This window comes from Bos taurus, chromosome 18 (genome assembly GCF_002263795.3).
Source record: "Bos taurus isolate L1 Dominette 01449 registration number 42190680 breed Hereford chromosome 18, ARS-UCD2.0, whole genome shotgun sequence".
NCBI classification, from domain to species: Eukaryota; Metazoa; Chordata; class Mammalia; order Artiodactyla; family Bovidae; genus Bos; species Bos taurus.
In genome coordinates this window covers 60,068,670-60,090,558 of record NC_037345.1, presented here as the reverse complement: position 1 = coordinate 60,090,558, position 21,889 = coordinate 60,068,670, and the positions used below count along the sequence as shown (strand labels likewise).

At 41.7% G+C, this 21,889-nt stretch overlaps 2 protein-coding genes across 8 annotated transcripts in view; one reads left to right on the top strand and one right to left on the bottom strand.

Annotated features, from left to right (window-relative positions):
• ZNF729 (zinc finger protein 729) overlaps window positions 1-19,387 on the top strand; it is a 28,726-nt gene extending 9,339 nt beyond the window's left edge. Inside the window, exons 3-5 of one of the 2 annotated variants that reach the window (XM_059877213.1) lie at window positions 15,555-15,645; window positions 16,286-16,344; window positions 19,301-19,387. In XM_059877213.1, coding sequence (XP_059733196.1) covers window positions 15,555-15,565 — 11 coding nt within the window. In that variant the 3' untranslated portion in view covers window positions 15,566-15,645; window positions 16,286-16,344; window positions 19,301-19,387. Of the gene's footprint in view, window positions 1-5,457; window positions 5,562-15,554; window positions 15,646-16,285; window positions 16,345-19,300 lie in introns of those variants that run through there. The other variant, XM_059877214.1, reaches the window with a different exon arrangement.
• On the bottom strand, window positions 11-21,132 carry ZNF677 (zinc finger protein 677). 6 transcript variants are annotated; one of them, XM_059876762.1, is made up of 7 exons: window positions 20,780-20,820; window positions 19,337-19,412; window positions 16,586-16,740; window positions 15,593-15,656; window positions 15,345-15,443; window positions 10,347-10,473; window positions 4,554-9,546 (listed from the first exon to the last, which is right to left on the bottom strand). In XM_059876762.1, the coding sequence occupies exons 6-7, from the start codon at window positions 10,378-10,380 to the stop codon at window positions 8,063-8,065; spliced, it is 1,518 nt and encodes a 505-aa protein (XP_059732745.1). In that variant the 5' UTR covers window positions 10,381-10,473; window positions 15,345-15,443; window positions 15,593-15,656; window positions 16,586-16,740; window positions 19,337-19,412; window positions 20,780-20,820; the 3' UTR covers window positions 4,554-8,062.
• Window positions 21,133-21,889: the final 757 nt, after the last annotated feature.

Below are 21,889 nucleotides of genomic sequence, written 5' to 3'. Positions count from 1 at the left end.
GCTCTTTTGGATTCCCCAGGCAAGAATACTGGAGTAGGTTGCCGTACACTCCTCTAGGGGATCTTCCCAACCTAGGGGTTGAATCCAGGTCTCCTGCATTGCAGGCCCATTCTTTACCATCCGAGACACCAGGGAAGCCCTTTTAAAGATGGTAGAGTGCATAAAAAGGTTTAGAAGGCCTGTGTGTGTGTGTGTGTGTAGCAGAGGAGGAAGAATGCCATGCTGTCCTGACACAGAGTGGAGTTGGCATAAAGACACAATTTCAGGATCACCAACAGCCAGAGGTGGGTTCAGGCTATTCACAGTCAATAGTGAGGAGAGAACACAGGCCCTGAGGCAGACTGTTGAGGCAGTTAGAGGAGATCTCTTCCTTTGCTCCAGGAGCTCAATGGAGAATAAACAGGGTCTTTGAAAAAAAAAAAGATGGGAGAGGTAGAGGTGGACTTTTGAGGAGCTCCATAGGAAAGGTATGGAGCAAACACACAGGGAATGTGAGGGAACAGCCAGGAATCTGAATCAAGAACAGTCAGTTCGGGCCTGTGTTTTTCTCCAGCTGTGATGAGCCACACGGGGACAAGGTAGAGCTGGTGTGATGGGGGTGTCCACATGCCAGACCTTTGCTTTGGGGCATTTGACTTGCATGACTGTAAGTGATAGAGGACGGTGTTTGTCTCCATGATTTAAAAATAACCTGGATGAGGTGGTAGAGTGTATTCCATTGGCTTACCATTTTATTCTTGATGCAGACAAGCCTGGACTGTAGTTACATACTCTGCACATGGTCAGCAAATTAATGAGAAGAACACAAAATGAAACTAGTACACCCTCTGGTATGGCCTTCACTTTAGGGGGTTGATGTGTGCAGGGGTCCTTTGACCTGGAAGAGTGGAAAAGAATCTATCTGGCCAGGAACAGCAGAGGAGGGCAGAAGCAGGACCCTCCACCCGGACAGTCCTCCTCACCCTCACCAAGCACAAAGGGCGAGTGTAACTTCAACTGGGACCGCAGTGAGCTCATCCAAGGGGTAGCTACTTGAGGCTGAGTAGACCCACTTCAGAAATAAAAAGAGCCTAAAATCAGGAGAGAAAAGGACGAAGCCTCCTGGCTGCCTAGACCCTTCCATGGCGAAAAATTCTGAAACAAAATGCTGTTCTGTAGCGTTTAATATTCTATCGTCCGTTCTACCCATTGGGAATTTTGTATTTCATATTTTAACTTGTAATCCCTACACAGATAACTCCAGTTCTTTTTAATTTAAATTGCTTAAATTAATTGATTGCAGGCAATGTTTCTGGATCCAACTACCGCCCCACAGCTACTCCTCACTGAGATCACAGTTTTCTCAGTTCAGGACCAACGGTCAACCGCTGGCAAAAATAGCTTTTGACTTAAACTGTTTTCAACTTGTTAAAAAGAAATTTCCAAAATAAGTGGCCCACACAACTGTAAGCATTTAATTTAAAACTTGTTAGAGACAGTAACTTAAGCTAAGCAGGAAGCCATCCTCTCATAAGATACAAAGACCCTTAAGCATGTCTAAACCTAGAAAAGGTAAACTTGGGAGGGAATTCAAGGGACGCACACACCACACCTCTACCGGCTCTCCTCCCTCCATCTCAGTCGTAGCGCAAGCCCGGGTTCTTTACGCCCCGCCCCTTGCTGGTCCTGCTCTGCTCAGGCCCCGCCCACAGTCCTTAAGCGCACGCGCCGTTTCTTCAAGACCGGGAAGCTGGTAGTGCAGAGCACAAGTCACGCTGGGCAGCAAGAGTTAACACTTTTCTAGCTTGGACCTGCGCCTCACAGTCCTCTTTACAGACAGACGGTTAAAATCAGCAATTTCAAGGTACGGGGAGGCACCTCCCGTCCCCAGCCGCCCGGGGTTCCCTCCTCGCCCCGCCCCTCGCCGGTAGCACTCCGCTCAGGCCCCGCCCCGGAGGCCACTAAAACACCGCCCATGCAGCGCCTTGCGGAACCGGAGAATGCGAAGTCGGGTACGCTGTACCAAGCCTCTCGTTTCTTGTGTAAATCGGTGCTGCGCGGTACCCCTGACTTCACTTTCAGGACTTTAAATCCTAGCATCCGGCCCTCTGCCCCCAGTAAATCCAGACGTCGGCCTTTCAAAGTCGACTGTTTTCCTTTGGGTTAAAATCACCCTGAGGCGGGTCCCTGAGCCCTTGGCTTTTTTGCCCTTGACCCACGTAAACACCGCCTTTCAAGGCATTTTCCTGCTTTAAATCCTTTACCACTTCCGCCTCCAACGTCCTCTGCTAAGAGAACAAAGTGAATTCGATGACGCCATCACCCGTCTCGCCCTGTCAGGCCCTGGAGGTAGAGCCGGGGCGCCCCGTTCCTGGAGAGGCAGTGTCCTCTCCGGGTGTCTGGGATCCTGGAGAGACCGCCCCAGTTCTGAGACCCCCTCCCTCCCAGCCCCTCTGTCCTCGCCGGTCCTTCGGCTCCACAGGCCTCCCCTTCCTGTCAGCCCGTCCCATCACCCTACGGCAGGGTGCTACCATGACCTGCCCGTGTGACATCAGTGTTCCGTGTCAAATTCAACTCAGTTGGAAAACGGTCTCTTTGGGTCCCAGGGTATCTTATTCAGTCGCCACCCCTGAAAATTTGGGGGCAAAGGGAATCAAGAGAAGCAGATACAGAGCGACTGAGAAAGAGAACAACATGAGGGAGAACCGATGAGAACATAGAAGATGGCTCAGGGACTTGTAAAGAAAGAGAAGATAAAGTGAAAGCAGTTAAGTCCTGATTGAATGTAGCAGGTATATCAAACAGAAATAAAGAGCCCGATCTCCAGAGGTTAGAGAGCAGCAGTGACGAGGAACTTCACACAGGGAGTCAGGAGAGAAGATAAGAGTTGGAACCGTGGCCTTCAGAGTCTTCTGGTGCTGGGAGAGAAAGAGGACTAGTGGCAAGAAGCGCTGAGGAAGAGCAGGAAAGACGTATCACCCTGGGGTGCCAGAGAGTGAGGAGGGAGTGTTAGGGAGAAAGAAGCGAAACCACACTCCTCCAATTCGGACTGGAATCCAGGGTCTTAATTAATACTGCACACCTGGTCTCAGGACTTAATGATGCTCAGGTTCTTTACATAGCAGTGCAGACGTAATTCAGCAAGAGGCAAAGTGATAGGTAAGGAGTAGATTTATTCAGAGAGATACACATTCCACAGGGCCTCCTAGGAGGCACTTAGAAGACGTGGATTCAATCCCTGGGTCGGAAAGATCCCCTGGAGGAGGGCATGGCAACCCACTCCAGTATTCTTGCCCGGATAGTCCCATGGACAAAAGAGCCTGGCTGCCTACAAGTCCATAGGGGTCGCAAAAGAGTCGGACAGTACTGAGCCGATGCGCGTGCCCGCACACATTCCATAGCTAGAAAGTAGGTCATCTCAGAAGGTGAGAGGCCCTGTGATAATGCACGTTCCATAGGCAGAATGTAGTCAGTCTCAGAAAGTGAAAGCGACCCTGAAATACAAGGTGGTTAGTTTTTAGGGGCTGAGTAATTTCACAGTCTAGAGAGTGGAGTAATTATTTAAGCTATTTCAGGGAGAGATGGAGACTTTTGTGAATTGGGCCACCCCCCACTTTCTGGCCTTTCTGACAGTTGGCGTCAGAACTGTCATAGCACCTATGAGCATGTCATTTAACTAATATGTCACGACGAGCAGAGAATGAAGTTCAAGGTTTGTTGGCAGTCAAATCTTCCGCCATCTTGGGTCTAATTAGTTGTAACTGGATTTTGTCATAGGTTTAATGACTGAGTCATTATTTTAAGGGTTGTGCCCTGTTCCCTTCCCTCCTGTGTCAGGTGTAGGAGAGTCAGGGGAAGAAATGACCAGAAATAATGGAGATTGAGGGCAGTCAGGTTGGGGAAAAAGAGTGCAAGAGGGGAGGGGAATAAGTTGAAGAGTGGGGCAGAACAGGTGTGAGGGAAGAACTAGGAGGGGAGAAACAGCAGGAGGGTAGATGGGAGCAAAAAGAGACACAGGGATAGAATAGGGAGACAGGTAAGGTGAATGGAATGGAATAACCTGGTAGTACAGGTAGAGGGAGTGGGTAACTGGCTCCAGCTGTTTGGATATGGATAATTAAGTTGTGATGTAGGAGTTGTGTTTTTAGAATCTAGTACATTTAAAATTTGTTTAAATCATACAGATGAGGGTGAGAATTGCAAAACACGTGTCTATAGGTCTTGTGCATCTTGTAATTATTTGAGAAGATAACTTCCATTTGCAGTTTTTATTCCGTGGGGGCAGTGACTTGATTCACTCAGTTGCAGGTTACCCCTTCCTTTCCTTTTACTGGCATGGAGTAGAGGTCAGAGAAGAGGGCACCTGGAACAAGAAATGACTGAGCTTATTTCTAAGTTGACCCCTTTACAGTGTTTTCCACATCAGCAGCTATGTTTGTGCAACTCTGTATTTTTAAATTATTTCACTGAGATTCTTTCTCCACTTGTGCACTGCAACTAGCGAGTAGCTCCCACCACCCACTGCAACTAGAGAAAAGCCAAGCAGTAAAGAAGACCCAGGGTGCAGCCAAAAATAACTAAATAAAATATATTTAAAAGTTTTTTTAAAGTACCAAGAAACCATAAGCTATTAAAAATAACTGCTTATGTGCACAGCTGTGACAAATTATGAATAACATACAAAAAGACCAAAACCCAACTGCAACTGCCACTTCAGAGGTGAGGAGAACAAAAGCAGGGTACTGAACATGGTCCCCCGCCCACAGCACCACCAAGGGGTTGGGCAGACCAGCTAGGGGGACCCACCCAATCTGCTCCTACTCTGCCCCCATCTTCACCCAGTTTAAGAGACCAGCTCACCCAGCCTCAGGGAGCGAGTAAGTCACCTGTTTCTTGTTCTCACCTGTGCTGCAGTTCAGTTCAGTTGCTCAGTCGTGTCCAACTCTGTGAACCCATGGACTGCAGCACGCCAGGCTTCCCTGTCCATCACCAACTCCCAGAATTTACTCAAACTCGTGTCCATCAAGTTGGTGATGCCATCCAACCATGTCATCCTCTGTCATCCCCTTCTCCTCCTGCCTTCAATCTTTCCCAGCATCAGGGTCTTTTCCAATGAGTCAGTTCTTCGCATCAGGTAGCCAAAGTATTGGAGTTTTGGCCTCAGCATCAGTCCTTCCAGTGAATATTCAGGACTGATTTCCTTTAGGATTGACTGGTTGGATCTCCTTGCAGTCCAAGGGAGTTCCAATAAAGCTCTGCCTGAATTCTTTGCCTGGCCTGTTACCAATTTCTACTGATTAAACAGTCCAAGAACCCAGGTCGGTAACAAATACAGTCTATCCTTTAACAACTGTGCAGAGAGGACTTGAGGGGACAGTCAACTTATAGGGTTTAATATATATACACAGGTCAAATGACATCACTGTATTGTCACATTTTTGATCACTAATAATTTACATTTGTTTCTTAATATTACAGGAGACGTTTAAAAATCTATTGCCATTGAGGAAATATCCTTTTCTTGTGAATATGCCCATTTTGCTGCCTTTAAATTATTAAAACAAAACTCATCAGGAACAAAATGGACTCATGAATACCTATAGTCAGTTTCTCCTATTGATCTGTGTTTGCTGAAAAGTTCCACTATCAACTCCATGCTGAAATATCTTTCTTGTCACCATGACGAGCTACCAATATTGCATAATACAGAGTAAACTACCTTATAAAGATCCCAAAATCTATCCTACTCACTAGATCTTTTACAAATGTAAGGATATATCTTCTATTCGTGTGTGCCATGCTAAGACATTTTGCTTATTTGTATGTGAAAATATTTGAATATACTAATTACCCTATCCAAACATTACCATATTTCAAATGATTACCAATTCCTGCATATGATATCTTTCACATGTAAGAATGTGAGAACATATACTTGCAGTAGATGTTAAGAAACAGATATTGCCACAAAAGTTAGTGAGTGTAGGAATGACATTATTTGATAGTTGATAATCTAGCTTTACTTAATATACAATTCATATTAAACAGAATATACATCCTACAAAATGCCCTAAGAAATACTGCAAACATGGTAATACTTCAGGTAAAAGTTAAATCCCAATGTCTTCATGTCTTACAGGCTTTGTTACCCACATTTGACAAAACATTCCAAGATAAAGAACACAGAAAAGAGCTAAGCTATATTATAATTTTAAAGTTAAACTGTCTACCCTCAAAATGAATGTATAGATAATCTGAAATTACATTTAGACATTACTGATTTAAGTTTATGATATAAAGTTTTTCTCAAAGGTATTTGAAGGTAATTCATCAAGAGTGTGGAATAAAGTATTTTAAACAATACAGTTCTCATTAAAAGGAAAAAAAATTATTTTTCTCATTTTATTGTACCCATATGAGATGATGGATGCTAAGTAAACAATGATTTCGTAATACATGTAAATCAGACCATTCTGCTGTACAGTTTAAAGTTGATATATGTCAATTATAAAACTGGGATGAGGGAATGATGGTTTTAAAAAGGTAAATAAACACCTTAGCAAAAAATAATGATGTCATCTATTAAAAAATTTTTTTTAAACACTGCTCTTTTTAGAGCAATGGTTAGTGACCTAAAGCATCATATACAATAGTCCTCCAATCCTCAAACCCCAAATCTTGTCCTTAAGAGTCTCTGAAACTGATAATGAACAGAATGAACAGTGATGAATAGAAACAGAAAGGCTGTTCTGGCAGGTATCCGAATGACATTGCTCGTTATAATCAAGGATAGTCTTGTATTTCATACTGTAGTATGTAATCCCTCCACAGATAAAAATTACACATTAATTCTGTAATTCAAAGTATTCATTCAAATGATCTGTTTCACATGTGTGATTTAGGGTAGGTTCTTCCCTGGTGGCTCAGACGGTAAAGCACCTGCCTACAATGTGGGAGACCCGGGATCAATCCCTGAGTTGGGAAGATCCACTGGAGAAGGAAATGGCAGCCCATTCCAGTACTCTTGCCTGGAAAATCCCATGGATGGAGAAGCCTGGTAGGCTACAGTCCATGGGGTCGCAAAGAGTTGGACACGACTGAGTGACTTCACTTTCACTTTTCTTTTTACCTTTACCATTTCACATATGTTTTCAAGTATATACGTGTAGAGTATTTTTAACAGTCCCTTATTGTCCTTTTGATGTCTGCAGATTTAGTATAAATAACAAAAATTCAATCAAGTAAATATTAAAAATCATATACATTAGTTTTGTATGGTTTCTCTCTAAGGTTGAATCTCTTTTATTGAAATATAATTGATTGTAACTGTTCATTTTAGCTGTACTACACACACGAGGCAACATTTGCTTTATAAAAACAATTACAATGATGTGTGTAGCCATCTATCCTCTATGTCATCACAATATTTTTAAACATCTTCCTTACACAGGATGTAACAGTCCCATGACATATATAAATACCTAGGAGTTCGTATGGCTTGGTCCTCTTCATCTCTTTTACCTGGAACCACACCACCCTTCCTTCTGGCAACAACCAGGCATTTGTTCTTCATTATCTATGAAGCTGTTTTCACTGTGTTTTGTTTCTTATATTCCACATATAAGGAGATCATGCAGTATTTGTCTTTCTACATCTGACTTCTTTCACTTAGTATAATCCTCTAGATCCATCCATGTTGTTGCAAATGGCTAGACTTCTTTATTTATGGCTAATATTCCTGTGTGTATGTGTGTGTGTGTGTGTGTGCGCCTTGTACACATATCCTCTAATTTTTCATCTATTAATGGATATTTAGGTTGCTTCCATATCTTGGCTATTGGAAATAATGCTACAGTGAATATTAAGAGTGCCTATATCTTCTCAAATTAGTGTTTTTCTGTTCTGCTAGTAAATGGCCAGAAGTGCGAAACCTGGCTCACATAATAGGTTTTTTGTTTTTTAATTTCTGAGAATCTTTCATACTGTTTTGCATAAATGATGCACCAATTTACAATACCAGCACCAAGGCCCAAGAGTACCCTTTTCTCTACAGCACTGCTAATGCTTGTTATTTATTGTCTTTCTAACTATAGTGTGGGATCTCATTGACTTTGTGTTTTGCATTTCCCTGATGATTAATGATGCTGAGCATCTTTTCATGTGTCTGCTGGGCATCTGTATGTGTTTTTCCACCCTGATAGAGTCCCATTAGCTGAGTAAGGCTGGAATACATGCAGAAATTTTGTCTGAATTGTTTTAACTTTGAGCTTTGAATAAAAGCGTTTCCATATGTGTGAGGCATATGTTTGTTTTCAGTGTGTATTTTCAGATGCCTCGTGAGGCTTGCAAACTGGGTATAAGCTTTGCCACACTCATTACATTTGTAAGGTTTTTCTCCAGTGTGGATGGTTTTATGTTGCGTAAGATATGAATGTCTTGTAAGGGCTTTTCCACACTCATCACATTTGTAAAGTTTCTCTCCAGTATGAGTTCTCTCGTGACCCCAAAGCTGTGACCGTTCAATAAAAGCCTTATCACATTTATTACATTTAAAAGGTTTTTCTCCTGTATGAATTCTCTGGTGTGCCATAAGGTTTGAACGCTGGGTAAAATGCTTGCCACACTCATTACATTTGTGTGGTTTCTCTCCAGCATGCATCTTCTGATGTCTGCTAAGGTGTGAAAATTGGGTAAAAGCTTTGCCACATTCATTGCATTTGTAAGGTTTCTCTCCAGTGTGCATCCTCTGATGATTTGCAAGATGTGAATTTCGACTAAAGACCTTGCCACAGACACCACATTTATATGCTTTCTCTTCTGCATGCACTCTCTGATGTGCTATAAGGTGGGACTGGTGGTTAAAGGCTTTGCCACAGTCACTACATCTGTAAGGTTTCTGTCCAGAGTGAATTCTCTTGTGATTTGTGAGGTTTGATTTTTTGCTAAAGGCCTTCCCACAGTCATTACAGTTGTAAGATTTTTCTCGAGTGTGTGTTTTCCTGTGTTGTGCAGATAACACAGTGGTTTCCACACTAGGAGGAATTTGATGAAGTGAGGAAACTGAGGAACCATTGCTGACTGACTTCTCAAGTTGAGTGCCTCCATACATTTTCTCCTCAGTTGTAAATCTCTGCAGTTCAGCCACCTGTGCCTGCAGTCTTGCTCCAGTTCTACTGTCCAAACACTTTATATTGTGTCCAGCGATGATTATGTTATCTTTCATTGTTAACAAATTTCTTATGAATGGCTTGTCGTGCGTGAAATATTCATATGTATTACTTCTTACAGAAACACTCTGAGGAAAATTAATTAAGGATTTATTATCCTGATCTTCCTTCTGACTGAGATTTTTGTTGTGGGTCAAAAGCACTTCTTTGTCGTTTCTTGCATCATATCCCCACTCACTCTCACTCTCCTGCATATTTTCACAGATTTCCTTGAGGTCAAAATCCTTGATGCCATAAGTTTCATTTTTCTCTAATGTCATTAGGTGGCATAATTCTCCTTTACTGATGTCCTCTTTTGGGGATGATAATTCCTTGACTGCAAATGTGGCAGAATAGCTTCCTATGGCACAGAGTTGGAAAATATTTCATGTTGAATTAGACACTTACACAAAAATAATACAACGACCACAAAAGTTCTTCAATCATGGTCTTCAAACACTATGACAGTTCTTTTAGTTTTCTTTTTATACTTTTTCCAGCATTCATGTTTTCTCTTATCTCAGATAATAAAATTTCAAGTACATACAATGTACAACGCACACTTTTTTGCCATATAACTTGGATAATTAAATGATACTCCATAAGTAGAAAGTCTGTCTACGTACTGGCTTACAGAACTGGAGGCATGAAATCATAATTGAGATTCGAGACTGTCTTCCCTAATCCCTAATCTTTATAATACTGTTTAATCACATGTGAACATGATGCAAGAAAAAATATTTTTACAAATCTATACATCACAATAATTGATACGTTTTCATAAATAAAGATAAATCTAGCAAGTAAGTTAATAAATAACCACAATTATACAAAATAATAGTCTCTGGAATTCTAAAAGACTCTTGAGTAAGTACAAAAAAATTTTTTTTCATTCCAGAAGGAACACATGATAGGCAAAGTAAAAAGTATCTTGAGAAGCACTGACTTTTGAAATATCAGGCTCAGATCAACACACACATGTATAAAGTTTAAGAATTAAGGAAAACTGTCTGAAATCTCAACTATGGGATTTCATGGAGTACAATTATATGGCAAAAATATACATATATAGTGTACAATAAATGTTCTGGAAATTTGTTACCTAAGGTCAGAGAGAACATTTGTATGGGAAAAAATTACAAACAGAGACATTTTCCTCACCCAGGGAGAGCAGGTTCCTGTAGGTCTCCAGCATCACATCCCTGTACAAGGCCCTCTGAATAGGATCCAGGCATTCCCACTCTTCCTGAGTGAATTCTACAGCCACATCCTTGAATGTAAACAGTCCCTGAAAGGAAACATTTCACCAAATGAATAGGGAGAGAGTTCTGAAAATCAGTCTTACAGAATCAGACGTGTAAGGACTGGCTTGGCTGGAATGAATGTTCTGAGTGATCTATATAAGATAATTCTGAGCAAGTTACAATCCTCCAATTTTTTTTTAACTGAGGTGAAATTCATATTAACAAAGTTAGCCACTTTTAAAGGAGAGTGAAAAAGCTGGCTTAAAGCTCAACATTCAGAAAACGAAGATCATGGCATCTGGTCCCATCACTTCATGGGAAATAGATGGGGCAACAGTGGAAACAGTGTCAGACTTTATTTTTTTGGGCTCCAAAAGCACTGCAGATGGTGACTGTAGCCATGAAATTAAAAGACGCTTACTCCTTGGAAGGAAAGTTATGACCAACCTAGATAGCATATTCAAAAGCAGAGACGTTCCTTTGCCAACAAAGGTCCATCTAGTCAAGGCTATGGTTTTTCCAGTAGTCATGTATGGATATGAGAGTTGGACTGTGAAGAAAGCTGAGCGCAGAAGAATTGATGCTTTTGAACTGTGGTGTTGGAGAAGACTCTTTGAGAGTCCCTTGGACTGCAAGGGCATCCAACCAGTCCATTCTAAAGGAGATCAGTCCTGGGTGTTCTTTGGAAGGAATGATGCTAAAGCTGAAACTCCAGTACTTTGGCCACCTCATGTGAAGAGCTGACTCATTGGAAAAGACTCTGATGCTGGGAGGGATTGAGGGCAGGAGGAGAAGGGGACGACAGAAGATGAGATGGCTGGATGGCATCACTGACTCGATGGACGTGAGCTTGAGTGAACTCCAGGAGTTGGTGATGGACAGGGAGGCCTAGCATGCTGCGATTCATGGGGTCGCAAAGAGTCGGACACGACTGAGCAACTGAACTGAAAGGACCATTCAGTGACATTTAGTACATTTACAATGTTGAACATCACCTCTTTCTCGTTCAAAAATATTTCAGTTGTCCCCAGAGGAAATCTTTTACCCATTCAGCAGTTGTTTCTTTCTTCCCCATTTGCTATCAGTCCCTGGACACCACTAATGCTTTATCTCAATAGATGTACCTCCTTGGGATATTTGCATATAAGTAGAATAGTATAAAATGTAACCTTTTGTCTGATTTCTTAGGATTATTTGTTCTACTTTTGTGAAAAATGTCATGGGTAATTTGATATGGATCATATTAAATGTGTAGATGTATTTGAGTAGTTTGGCCATTTAAACCATATTCATTCTTCCAATCCAGGAGAAAATGTAGATTTGTTAATTTTTTTAACAAAAAGTGTGTTTAAGTCTATATGACTATCAGCCTAAAGAAAGTAGATACAGGAAGAGGTTAACATACTTGAAAAACAGGATAACCATAAATCAAAAACTATTTCACAAAAACCAAAAGGAACAGAACACAAGCATAATATAATAGGAAATCATCAAACTGCAAAAGGAGAAATAGGAAAAAAAAAAAAAAAAAGAAATACAGAATCAAGTGGAAAACAAGGTTTAAATTGGCAGTATATACCTATCTATTAATAATTACCTGTAATGTCAATGGACTTGAATGCTCCACTAGAAGACACAGAGTGACAGACTGGCTTGAAAACCTTGAGCACATCATATACTGCCTACAAGAGGCCCACTTTAGATGTGACAAGGAATGCAGTATTGATACATACTATAACATGGCTGAACCAAAAAATTATTTCTCTTAGGTCTGCCTCCCAAAGCAATAGAAGTAAAAGTGAACATCAACACATGGGACCAATCAAACTTATGAGGTTTTGTATAACAAAGGGAACCATCAACAAAAGAAAAAAGACAACTTACAGACCAAGAGAAAATACCTGCAAATGATGCAACCAACAGGTACTTAATTTCCAAAATATACAGATATCTCACACAATTCAAAAACAAACAAAACAACCCAATCGAAAAATGGGCAGAAGATCTAAACAGACATTTCGTGAAAGAAGACATACAGATGGGCAAAAGGCACTTGAAAAGACACTGCTAAGTCACTTCAGTCATGTCCGACTCTGACCCCATAGACGGCAGCCCACGAGGCTCCTCCGTCCATGGGATTTTCCAGGCAAGAGTGCTGGAGTGGGGTGCCATTGCCTTCTCCAGAAAAGACACTCAACATCATTAATTATCAAAAAAAATACAAACGAAAACTAAAAATGAGGTACCTCACTTCACACTGATCAGAATGGTCATTGTTAAAAAATCTACAAATGAGAAATGCTCGAGAGAGTGTGGAGAAAAGGGAACCCTCCTACACTGTTGGTAGGAATGTAAGCTGACAAAGCCACTATGGAAAAACAGTATGAAGGTTCTTCAAAAAATTAAAAATAGAGTTGCCATATGATCCAGCAATCCCACTCCCTGGAAATATATGTGGACAAAACTATAATTCAAAAAGATACATGCACCCCTGTGTTCAAAGCAGCACTATTCACAATAGCCAAGACATGCAAACAACATAAATGTCCACTGACAGATGAATGGCTAAACAAGATGTCATGCATACATACAATGGAATACTATGCAGCCATAAAAAGAATGAAGCCATTTCAGTTGCAAGACCATGGATGCATCTAGAGATTATCATACTAAATAACTCAGAGAAAGACAAATACCATATCACTTATATGTGGATTCTAAAATATAACACAAATGAACCTATCTATCAAACTGATACAAATTCGCCAACAGAGAACAGACTTGTGGTTGCCAGGGGGGAGGTGGGATGGGGAGAATGGATTGAAAGTTTGGAATTAGCAGATGCAAACCATTCTATAGAGAATGGATAAATAACAAGGTCATGCTGTACAGCACAGAGAACTATCATCAATATCTTATAATAAACCATAATGGAAAAGAATATAAAAAATAATGTGTGTGTGTGTGTGTATGTGTGTGTGTGTGTATATATATATATATATATATATATACACACTTTAATGTACTTTAATGTACACCAGACATTGACAAATCATTGTGAATCTACACTTCTGAAGTCTACTACACTTCAATTTTTTTAAAGAGACTACTCTTTTAAGAAAAAAAAAAAAAAACAGATACTCTTTTTCTGTGAATGTTTCTGGCATTCTTTCAAAAAGAGGAATAGACTGGGACTTCCCTGGGAGTCCAGTGGCTAAGAATCCACCTTCCAATGCAGGGGACCGGGGTTCAATCCCTGGTAAGGGAAGTAAAATCCCACATGTTGTGGGGCAACTAAGACCACTCACTCTGGAGCCTGAGCACCAAAACTAGAGAGAAGCCTATGTGCCACCTCTAAGACCCAACACAGCCAAATAATTAATTAATTAAAAAAGAAAAAAGAAATATGGATGGGTTTGCTCATGGACTCAGTCTATCACTTTGATCTATATTACCCTTCTCATGCTAAAAACACAGATTTGTTTACCCCTGGTTTGTAGTATGGTTTGATGCTGCCCTCCAACTCTGTTCTTTTTCACATTTATTTTGGCTGTCTGGGAGCCACACTTATTCAAAATGAATTTTAGGACCAGGGTCACATTTGTACAAAATTGACTGGTGGGATTCTGACAGGGATTGTTCTGAATCTTTCTAACACTCTGGCAAGTACTGCCATCTTAACTACTCTAAGTCTTCCAATCAGCAATCACAGAATATCTTGACATTTATTTTTCTTTCAACTCTTGCATCAATACTTGTAGTTTTCATTGTATGAATCTTCCAGTTCCTTAAATTAATTCTCACTCTTTCTGATGGTCTTGTGAAGGCAACTGTTTTACTTACTTTCTTTTTTTTTTAAATTTTATTTAATTTTTAAACTTTACAATATTGTATTAGTTTTGCCAAATATCGAAATGAATCCGCCAAAAGTATACATGTGTTCCCCATCCTGAACCCTCCTCCGTCCTCCCTCCCCATACCATCCCTCTGGGTCGTCCCAGTGCACCAGCCCCAAGCATCCAGTATCATGCATCGAACCTGGACTGGCGACTCGTTTCATACATGATATTATACATGTTTCAATGCCATTCTCCCAAATCTTCCCACCCTCTCCCTCTCCCACAGAGTCCATAAGACTGTTCTATACATCAGTATCTCTTTTGCTGTCTCGTACACAGGGTTATTGTTACCATCTTTCTAAATTCCATATATATGCGTTAGTATACTGTATTGGTGCTTTTCTTTATGGCTTACTTCACTCTGTATAATAGGCTCCAGTTTCATCCACCTCATTAGAACTGATTCAAATGTATTCTTTTTAATGGCTGAGTAATACTCCATTGTGTATATGTACCACAGCTTTCTTATCCATTCATCTGCTGATGGACATCTAGGTTGCTTCCATGTCCTGGCTATTATAAACAGCGCTGCGATGAACATTGGGGTACACGTGTCTCTTTCCTTTCTGGTTTCCTCAGTGTGTATGCCCAGCAGTGGGACTGCTGGATCATAAGGCAGTTCTATTTACAGTTTTTTAAGGAATCTCCACACTGTTCTCCATAGTGGCTGTACTAGTTTGCATTTTTACTTACTTTCAAGTTGTTTATTGCTAGTGTACAGAAATATTTTAGAGCCAGAAACATACTGATTCACTTTTTTAACTTTTAAAATCTCGAAAAGCATGTTTCCCCATCAGTCTTTCATTCTACACCTCCTCGGGTATTTACCTACATTAGTATTCCATTGGCCAAAAAGTTCATTTGAGTTTTTCTAATCTGAACGAACTTTTTGGCCAACCAGTACATTGCTTATATGTAGCCTCTTTGGTTTACATGGAGCTGAAAGGGCATGCAGAAGGGTTTTCTGAACAATCCTTACTACCGTACGTCACTGACACCACAGAGCCTACTCTCACCTCCAATCCACGCCTGAGAACAAAACCTTTCACAGGAGGATCACCTAAAAGGACACTCTTCCTTAAGTTCTAGGTCACTGGGTCACAGTGAAGATCAATCTGCAGGGAGATGAGAGGAGATTCAGGGAAGGCCCTGTGTGTGATTAAATATTTTAGGCAGGAAACTTCATGGATAGAGAAGTTTAACAAGTCCAAATCTTGTCTTTTTAGGAAAGAGTTAACAGATCAACAAAGACTATGATTTTTACCTGGGAAAGCTCCATTCTTCCTTCTTTCCTCTTTTTCTTCTTAGATTCTTCAGGTAAGATTATTCTGTATGAGGAAAATATGTTGTTTAATGCTTACAATCAACATACCCCCCTGCTCTGCCACAAAGATACCAGAAGGTGAACCTTAATGTGGGGAAAGATAGTCCTTTGCTGCCAATTGTAAAAGGAAGGATCCAGGGGCAATAAATTTCTACAGGAAGACCAATTAGTAAGTTTTTCACCCACTTCAGGAAGCCCCTCCCTGCTGCCGAAACCCACACTCTGCTCCAATTACATCACCCTTCGTCCATTTGGCACTCAGCCCAAGGAAACTGCCTCCTCCAAGTTCTCTCTTGCAGGTGGCCAGCATCCAGTGACTGGTAGATGCAGGATATGGAAGCTGCCCCTTACGTTAATTGGAACCAACTCTGGAGGGTCACCCCAGTTCTAGAGCTCCCTGTGAGCTATAATGAACAACTGAGATTTTTGTCCTGATGGTTATGGGAAACCGTAAAAGGATTTAATGCCAAGGATGACACAATCAAATTTATGATTTACCTCTGATTCAGAGATAGAGAAAGACAAGCTGAGAAAAAGATACGCTAGAGAAAGACAAGCTGAGAAAAAGATACGCCTCTATCTCTGGGCCTATGCCTCTGTTTCTTTCTTAAGTGTTTTTTGTAACTGTTGCAGGACTGGAACACATTTGAAGTTTTAACTATACAGGCAAATTGGTCTACTGTGGGTTACAGGTGAGTATACTGAGGCTCAGAGCAGGAATAATTTTACAAAGTTACCCTGAAAAAGTCTGAGTTGAGTAAGCAGAACTGGGTTGAAGTGGCAGTCTGGACAGACTTAAGTAGAAAGGGTTTGTCCTAATTCCAGATTAACTTTCATGTTCCTGAGCAAGAGAAACTTCTTTTTCATGGGTTTGAGTGAGTGAAGTCGCTCAGTCGTGTCTGACTCTTTGAGACCCCGTGGACTGTAGCCTACCAGGCTCCTTGGTCCATGGAATTCTCCAGGCAAGAATACTGAAGTGGGTTGCCATTTCCTTCTCCAGGGGATCTTCCCAACCCAGGGATCGAACTCAGGTCTCCTGCATTGTAGGCAGACGCTTTACCATCTGAGCTATTTCAAACATTTAATTCCTGTTTTCCAAAAAACATTATAATCAAAAAATATAAAATGAAAAATAGTTATTACTCCAGAAACACAAGAAAGAAGGTCACCCACAGAGATGTGCTCTGAACAATTTCTTCATCATGAACTGGGCTCTATTGGAACAAAGTTTCACATCAATCTAAGAAAGGCTGGAACCTGGGACCCCCCCTATAGCACTGCTCTGTACCTGAACAAATGCATACTGAGCACAGAATACAAAAAAAACAATAAAGAACTAAAAATAACTGCATACATGCACAGCTGGGGAAAATTATGAACAGTAAGATACCGCCCCCCCCAAAAAAGTGACAAATAGATTCAAGGGATTAGATCTGATAAACAGAGTGCCTGAAGAACTATGGATGGAGGTTCATGACACTATACAGGAAGCAGTGATCAAGATCATCCCCAAGAAAAAGAAATGCAAAAACACAAAATGGTTGTCTGAGGAGCCCTTAAAAATAGCTGAGAAAAGAAAAGAAGTGAAAGGCAAAGGAGAAGAGGAAAGACATACCCATTTGAATGCAGAGTTTTAAAGACTAGAACGGAGAAATAAGAAAGCTTTCCTCAGTGATCAATGCAAAGAAATAGAGGAAAACAATAGAATGAGAAAGACTAGAGATCTCTTCAAGAAAATTAGAGATATCAATGGAACTTTTCATGCAAAGATGGGCACAATAAAGGACAGAAATTGTATGGACCTAACAGAAGCAGAAGATATTAAGAAGTGGTGGCAAGAATACACCTAAGAACTGTACAAAAAAATATCTTCATGACCCAGATAACCACCATGGTGTGATCACTCACCTAGAGCCAGACATCCTGGAATGTGAAGTGAAGTGGGACTTAGGAAGCATCACTAGGAACAAAGCTAGTGGAGGTGATGGTATTCCAGTTGAGCTATTTCAAATCCTAAAAGATGATGCTGTGAAAGTGCTTCACTCAATATGCCAGAAAATTTGGAAAACTCAGCAGTGGCCACAGGACTGCAAAAAATCAGTTTTCACTCCAATCCCAAAGAAAGGCAGTGCCAAAGAATGTTCAAACTACTCCACAACTGCATTCATCTCACACGCTAGCAAAATGATGCTCAAAATTCTTCAAGCTGGGCTTCACAGTACATGAACTGTGAACTTCCAGATGTTCAAGCTGCATTGTGAAAAGGCAGAGAAATGAGAGATCAAATTGCCAACATCTGCTGGATCATAGAAAAAGCAAGAGAGTTCCAGAAAAACATCTGCTTCTGCTTTATTGACTACACCAAAGCCTTTGACTGTGTGGATCACAACAAACTGTGAGAAATCCTTAAAGAGATGGGAATACCAGACCACCTGACCTATCTCCTGAGAAATCTGTACGCAGGTCAAAAAGCAACAGTTAGAACTGGACATGGAACAACAGACTGGTTCCAAATCAGGAAAGGAGTACGTCAAGGCTGTATATTGTCACCCTGCTTATTTAACTTAAATGCAGAGTACATTATGCAAAATGCCGGGCTGGATGAAACACAAACTGGAATCAAGATTGCCAGGAGAAATATCAATAACCTCAGATATACAGATGATACCACCCTTATGGCAGAAAGCGAAGAAGAACTAAAGAGTCTCTTGATAAAAGTTAAAGAGGAGAGTGAAAAAGTTGGCTTAAAACTCAACATTCAAAAAACTAAGATCATGGCATCCGGTCCCATCACTTCATGACAAATAGATGGGGAAACAGTGGAAATAGTGAAGGGGGCTCCAAAATCACTGTAGATGGTAACTGCAGCCATGAAATTAAAAGACACTTGTTCCTTGGAAGAAAAACTATGACCAACCTAGACTGCATATTATAAAGCAGAGATACTACTTTGCCAACAAAGGTCTGTCTAACCAAAACAATGTTTTTTCCAGTAGTCATGTATGGATGTGAGATTTGGACTATAAAGAAAGCTGAGTGCCGAGGAATTTACGCTTTTGAACTGCGGTGCTGGAGAAGACTCTTGAGAGTCCCTTGGACTGCAAGGCGATCCATTGAGTCAATCCTAAAGGAAATCAGTCCTAAACACTCATTGGAAGGACTGATGCTGAAGCTGAAACGCCAATATTTTGGCCACCTGATGCAAAGAACTGACTCATTTGAAAAGACCTTGATGCTGGGAAAGACTGAGGTCAGGAGAAGAAGGGGATGACAGAGAACGAGATGGTTGGATGGCATCACTGACTTGATGGACATGGGTTTGGGCAAGCTCCGAGAGTTAGTGATGGACAGGGAGCCTGGCGTGCTGCAGTCCTTGGGTTGCAAAGAGTCAACTGAGCGACTGAACTGAAGACACAAAAAGGCCAAAACCCAAATGCCACTTCTGAGGTGCTGAGAACAAAAGCAGTATACTGCATGGGATCTCTGCACACAGCATCACCAAACAGGTGGGCAGACCATCTAAGCCACACTTCCAGTCAGATCTACTTATCCGCCCCCACTCCCACCCCATTTAAGGAACCAGCCCCGCCTCCCATCAGGGAACAAGCAAGGGCAAATGTTTCTTATTCTTGTTCACTTGTCTTGCAGGACAAGTCCCAGTAAAGCTTTGCCTGAATTCCTCACCTGGCCTGTTATCAGTTCCTATTGAGTAGAGCCCAAGAACTCAGATCGGTAACAAATCCAGCCCATCGTTTAACATCTGCGGAGAGGAAACAATCGTTTTATTTGGACACTTCAGTTCAGAGCTCACCAATTGAGCTAATAAGTTAAACCAAGAAAGAAGCTACTGAATATTAAACTGGTTAAACTAGGTTTTGAGTGTTAAAAGGTGATCAACATCCTTTCCACATACACAGTAAAGTTATCTACCAGACAACAAATAGAGTTGATGTCTATTCAGAATAGTTCCAATATAGAACACAGTAGAAAGTATATTAACCTGGTAATCTGAGCAATAAAATTTACAGTAAAAATATTATAACATATCCAATGGTTCCTGAGATTAAAGCTAAAACAAGTGTGAGGATACATCAAACTTAGAAAAGATTGACATGAGCCATAGAACAAAGGGGGTGATTGCAACAGTACTGGTAATACTGGCCATTTTCAAAAGAACTCTGTGGTAACACAGATTCTGTCCCCATTTCTTAGAAGGGAAGAGAACAACCTGGAACTAAGTCTCTGCCCTCTGGAAGGCCTGGGATTGCAAATGGAGTCATCTGAAGCAAAAATTAGAAAATGCAGATGCCTCAAACACCTGCTTTTGCAACTATCACTCTCCTCTGCATAATTTAAACATGTCAACAAACTTTAAACAAATATAGCTTATTAGAGACACTACTTAGTACTTCATAACTTAATATTCCACATTTAATCAACTCAATATTCAGCTGGGTTTGGGTTTTCCGCTTTCGCCACCACTGTGTGCTTTGTTCTCTATGTGTCTCCCTGGGTCCTTCTACTTCTCTCCTTTTGTGTCCTTTTCTGTGTTTCCTCGTCTGATCATAGGCATCATTTTGTTTCCCACCCTCTCTGTTCCTCCTCCCACAGACTGTTAGGCCTCACTCTGTTGCAATCTCTGTTCATCCCTGTAATTCTTTCTCCTCAAACGTTCTGATGCCTCGCTAACTGCATATACTTCTGCTTCAATATTCCCTCTCTGCTCTCCAAGGAGGGCGGTCAAGGGCGCTCAACCTCCAGAGTGAGGACTTGCTATAACGGAATAGGGCGGAGGAGGGCGGAGGTAGAGGGGAAGGAGTCGGGAGTCCGCCAAAGGGTTGAAAGAGGTAAAGAGCTGCAGGCGTTTAGCGTCTATATGGACCGAACGCAGAAAGCTTGGGCCGGTACCTGAGTCGGAGCGATTTTAACCGGAACCGGGCCCGGACTCCCGGGACCGAACCGAGGCTTGTGGCGACGCCACCACAGGCGGTAGGGGTGGTCTCAGAGCGAGAGCGACAACCGGGTTCAGAGGTTTACTTTACTGGGAAACGCCCGAAACCCAGCTGTGGAGGAGGGGGCCTGAACTCCACAGAGCGCAGTAACGATCTAAGCAATCAAGTCACTCACCCGAGCGCGTCAGTCTTTCCTCGGGATCCGCTTCCGTGTCTGGAGGGGATTCCGCATGCGCACCGTTGAGCCGGGGGCAGGACCGCTGAGACGCGTCAGGATGGAAGGAGGCTGTGTCCCTGGAGGGGCGGAGCCTGCAGACGTGGTCTCATCCTGGGAGATTCTTGTGTCTTCCTCTCCGAACGGGTTCTGCGTTTATACTTTGGATCCTTTGAACGTGTTCGGTGTCCTTTGGAGCCAGGCTCTGTGCGGAATTAGAGAGCCAGGGCACTTCCGGTTGACAAGGGTTTATGTGAAAACACGAGCGGATGGACACAGACCCTCTGACCATCCAAGCGCCCTATCGCTGGGACGTGAGGGCGGGGCTTGGAACTGTGGGCGGAGCTTGGATTTTGGCCCTTCTGAGACCCCAGGCAGTTACAGCTTCTTTACTTAAGCGACGGCAGGAGTTTTAGAGCGGGTGATGGAAACTAGGAGTAACTGGAAATGCAAAATTGTGCCTATGTGGAATGTGAAATTTTATACTCACTTCCCCTCGGAGCGTTACTTTTTCTTTTGTTTCCCATTCACTTGGAGACATCAAAAATAATAAGAATTTGAGGCGGGTGGGGGGAGGGTGCAATTCCTGGTGATCTATAGGTTAGGGTTCCAGGTTTTCAATGCTTTCCGTGAACAGATCCCACAATCCAGGCGACAAAAAAAAAAAAAAAAGAGGAAAAATTTCCACCCCAAACATGTCTGGCTGAGGGACTCCTTTGGAGACTGTGAGCAAGTAATTGGCTACAGTCAGGTACTTGAGAACAAAGCCTTAGGAAATAATTCAACCATATTTTAATTATCTTTTCAAGAATGCACAAACAATGCACAATTGCACCCATCTCACACGCTAGCAAAGTAATGCTCAAAATTCTGCAAGCCAGGCTTCAGCAATTCGTGAACCATGAACTTCCAGATGCTCAAGCTGGTTTTAGAAACGGCAGAGGAACCAGAGATCAAATTGCCAACATCTGTTGGATCACTGAAAAAGCAAGAGAATTCCAGAGAAACATCTACTTCTGCTTTATTGACTATGCCAAAACCTTTGGCTGTGTGGATCACAACAAACTGGAA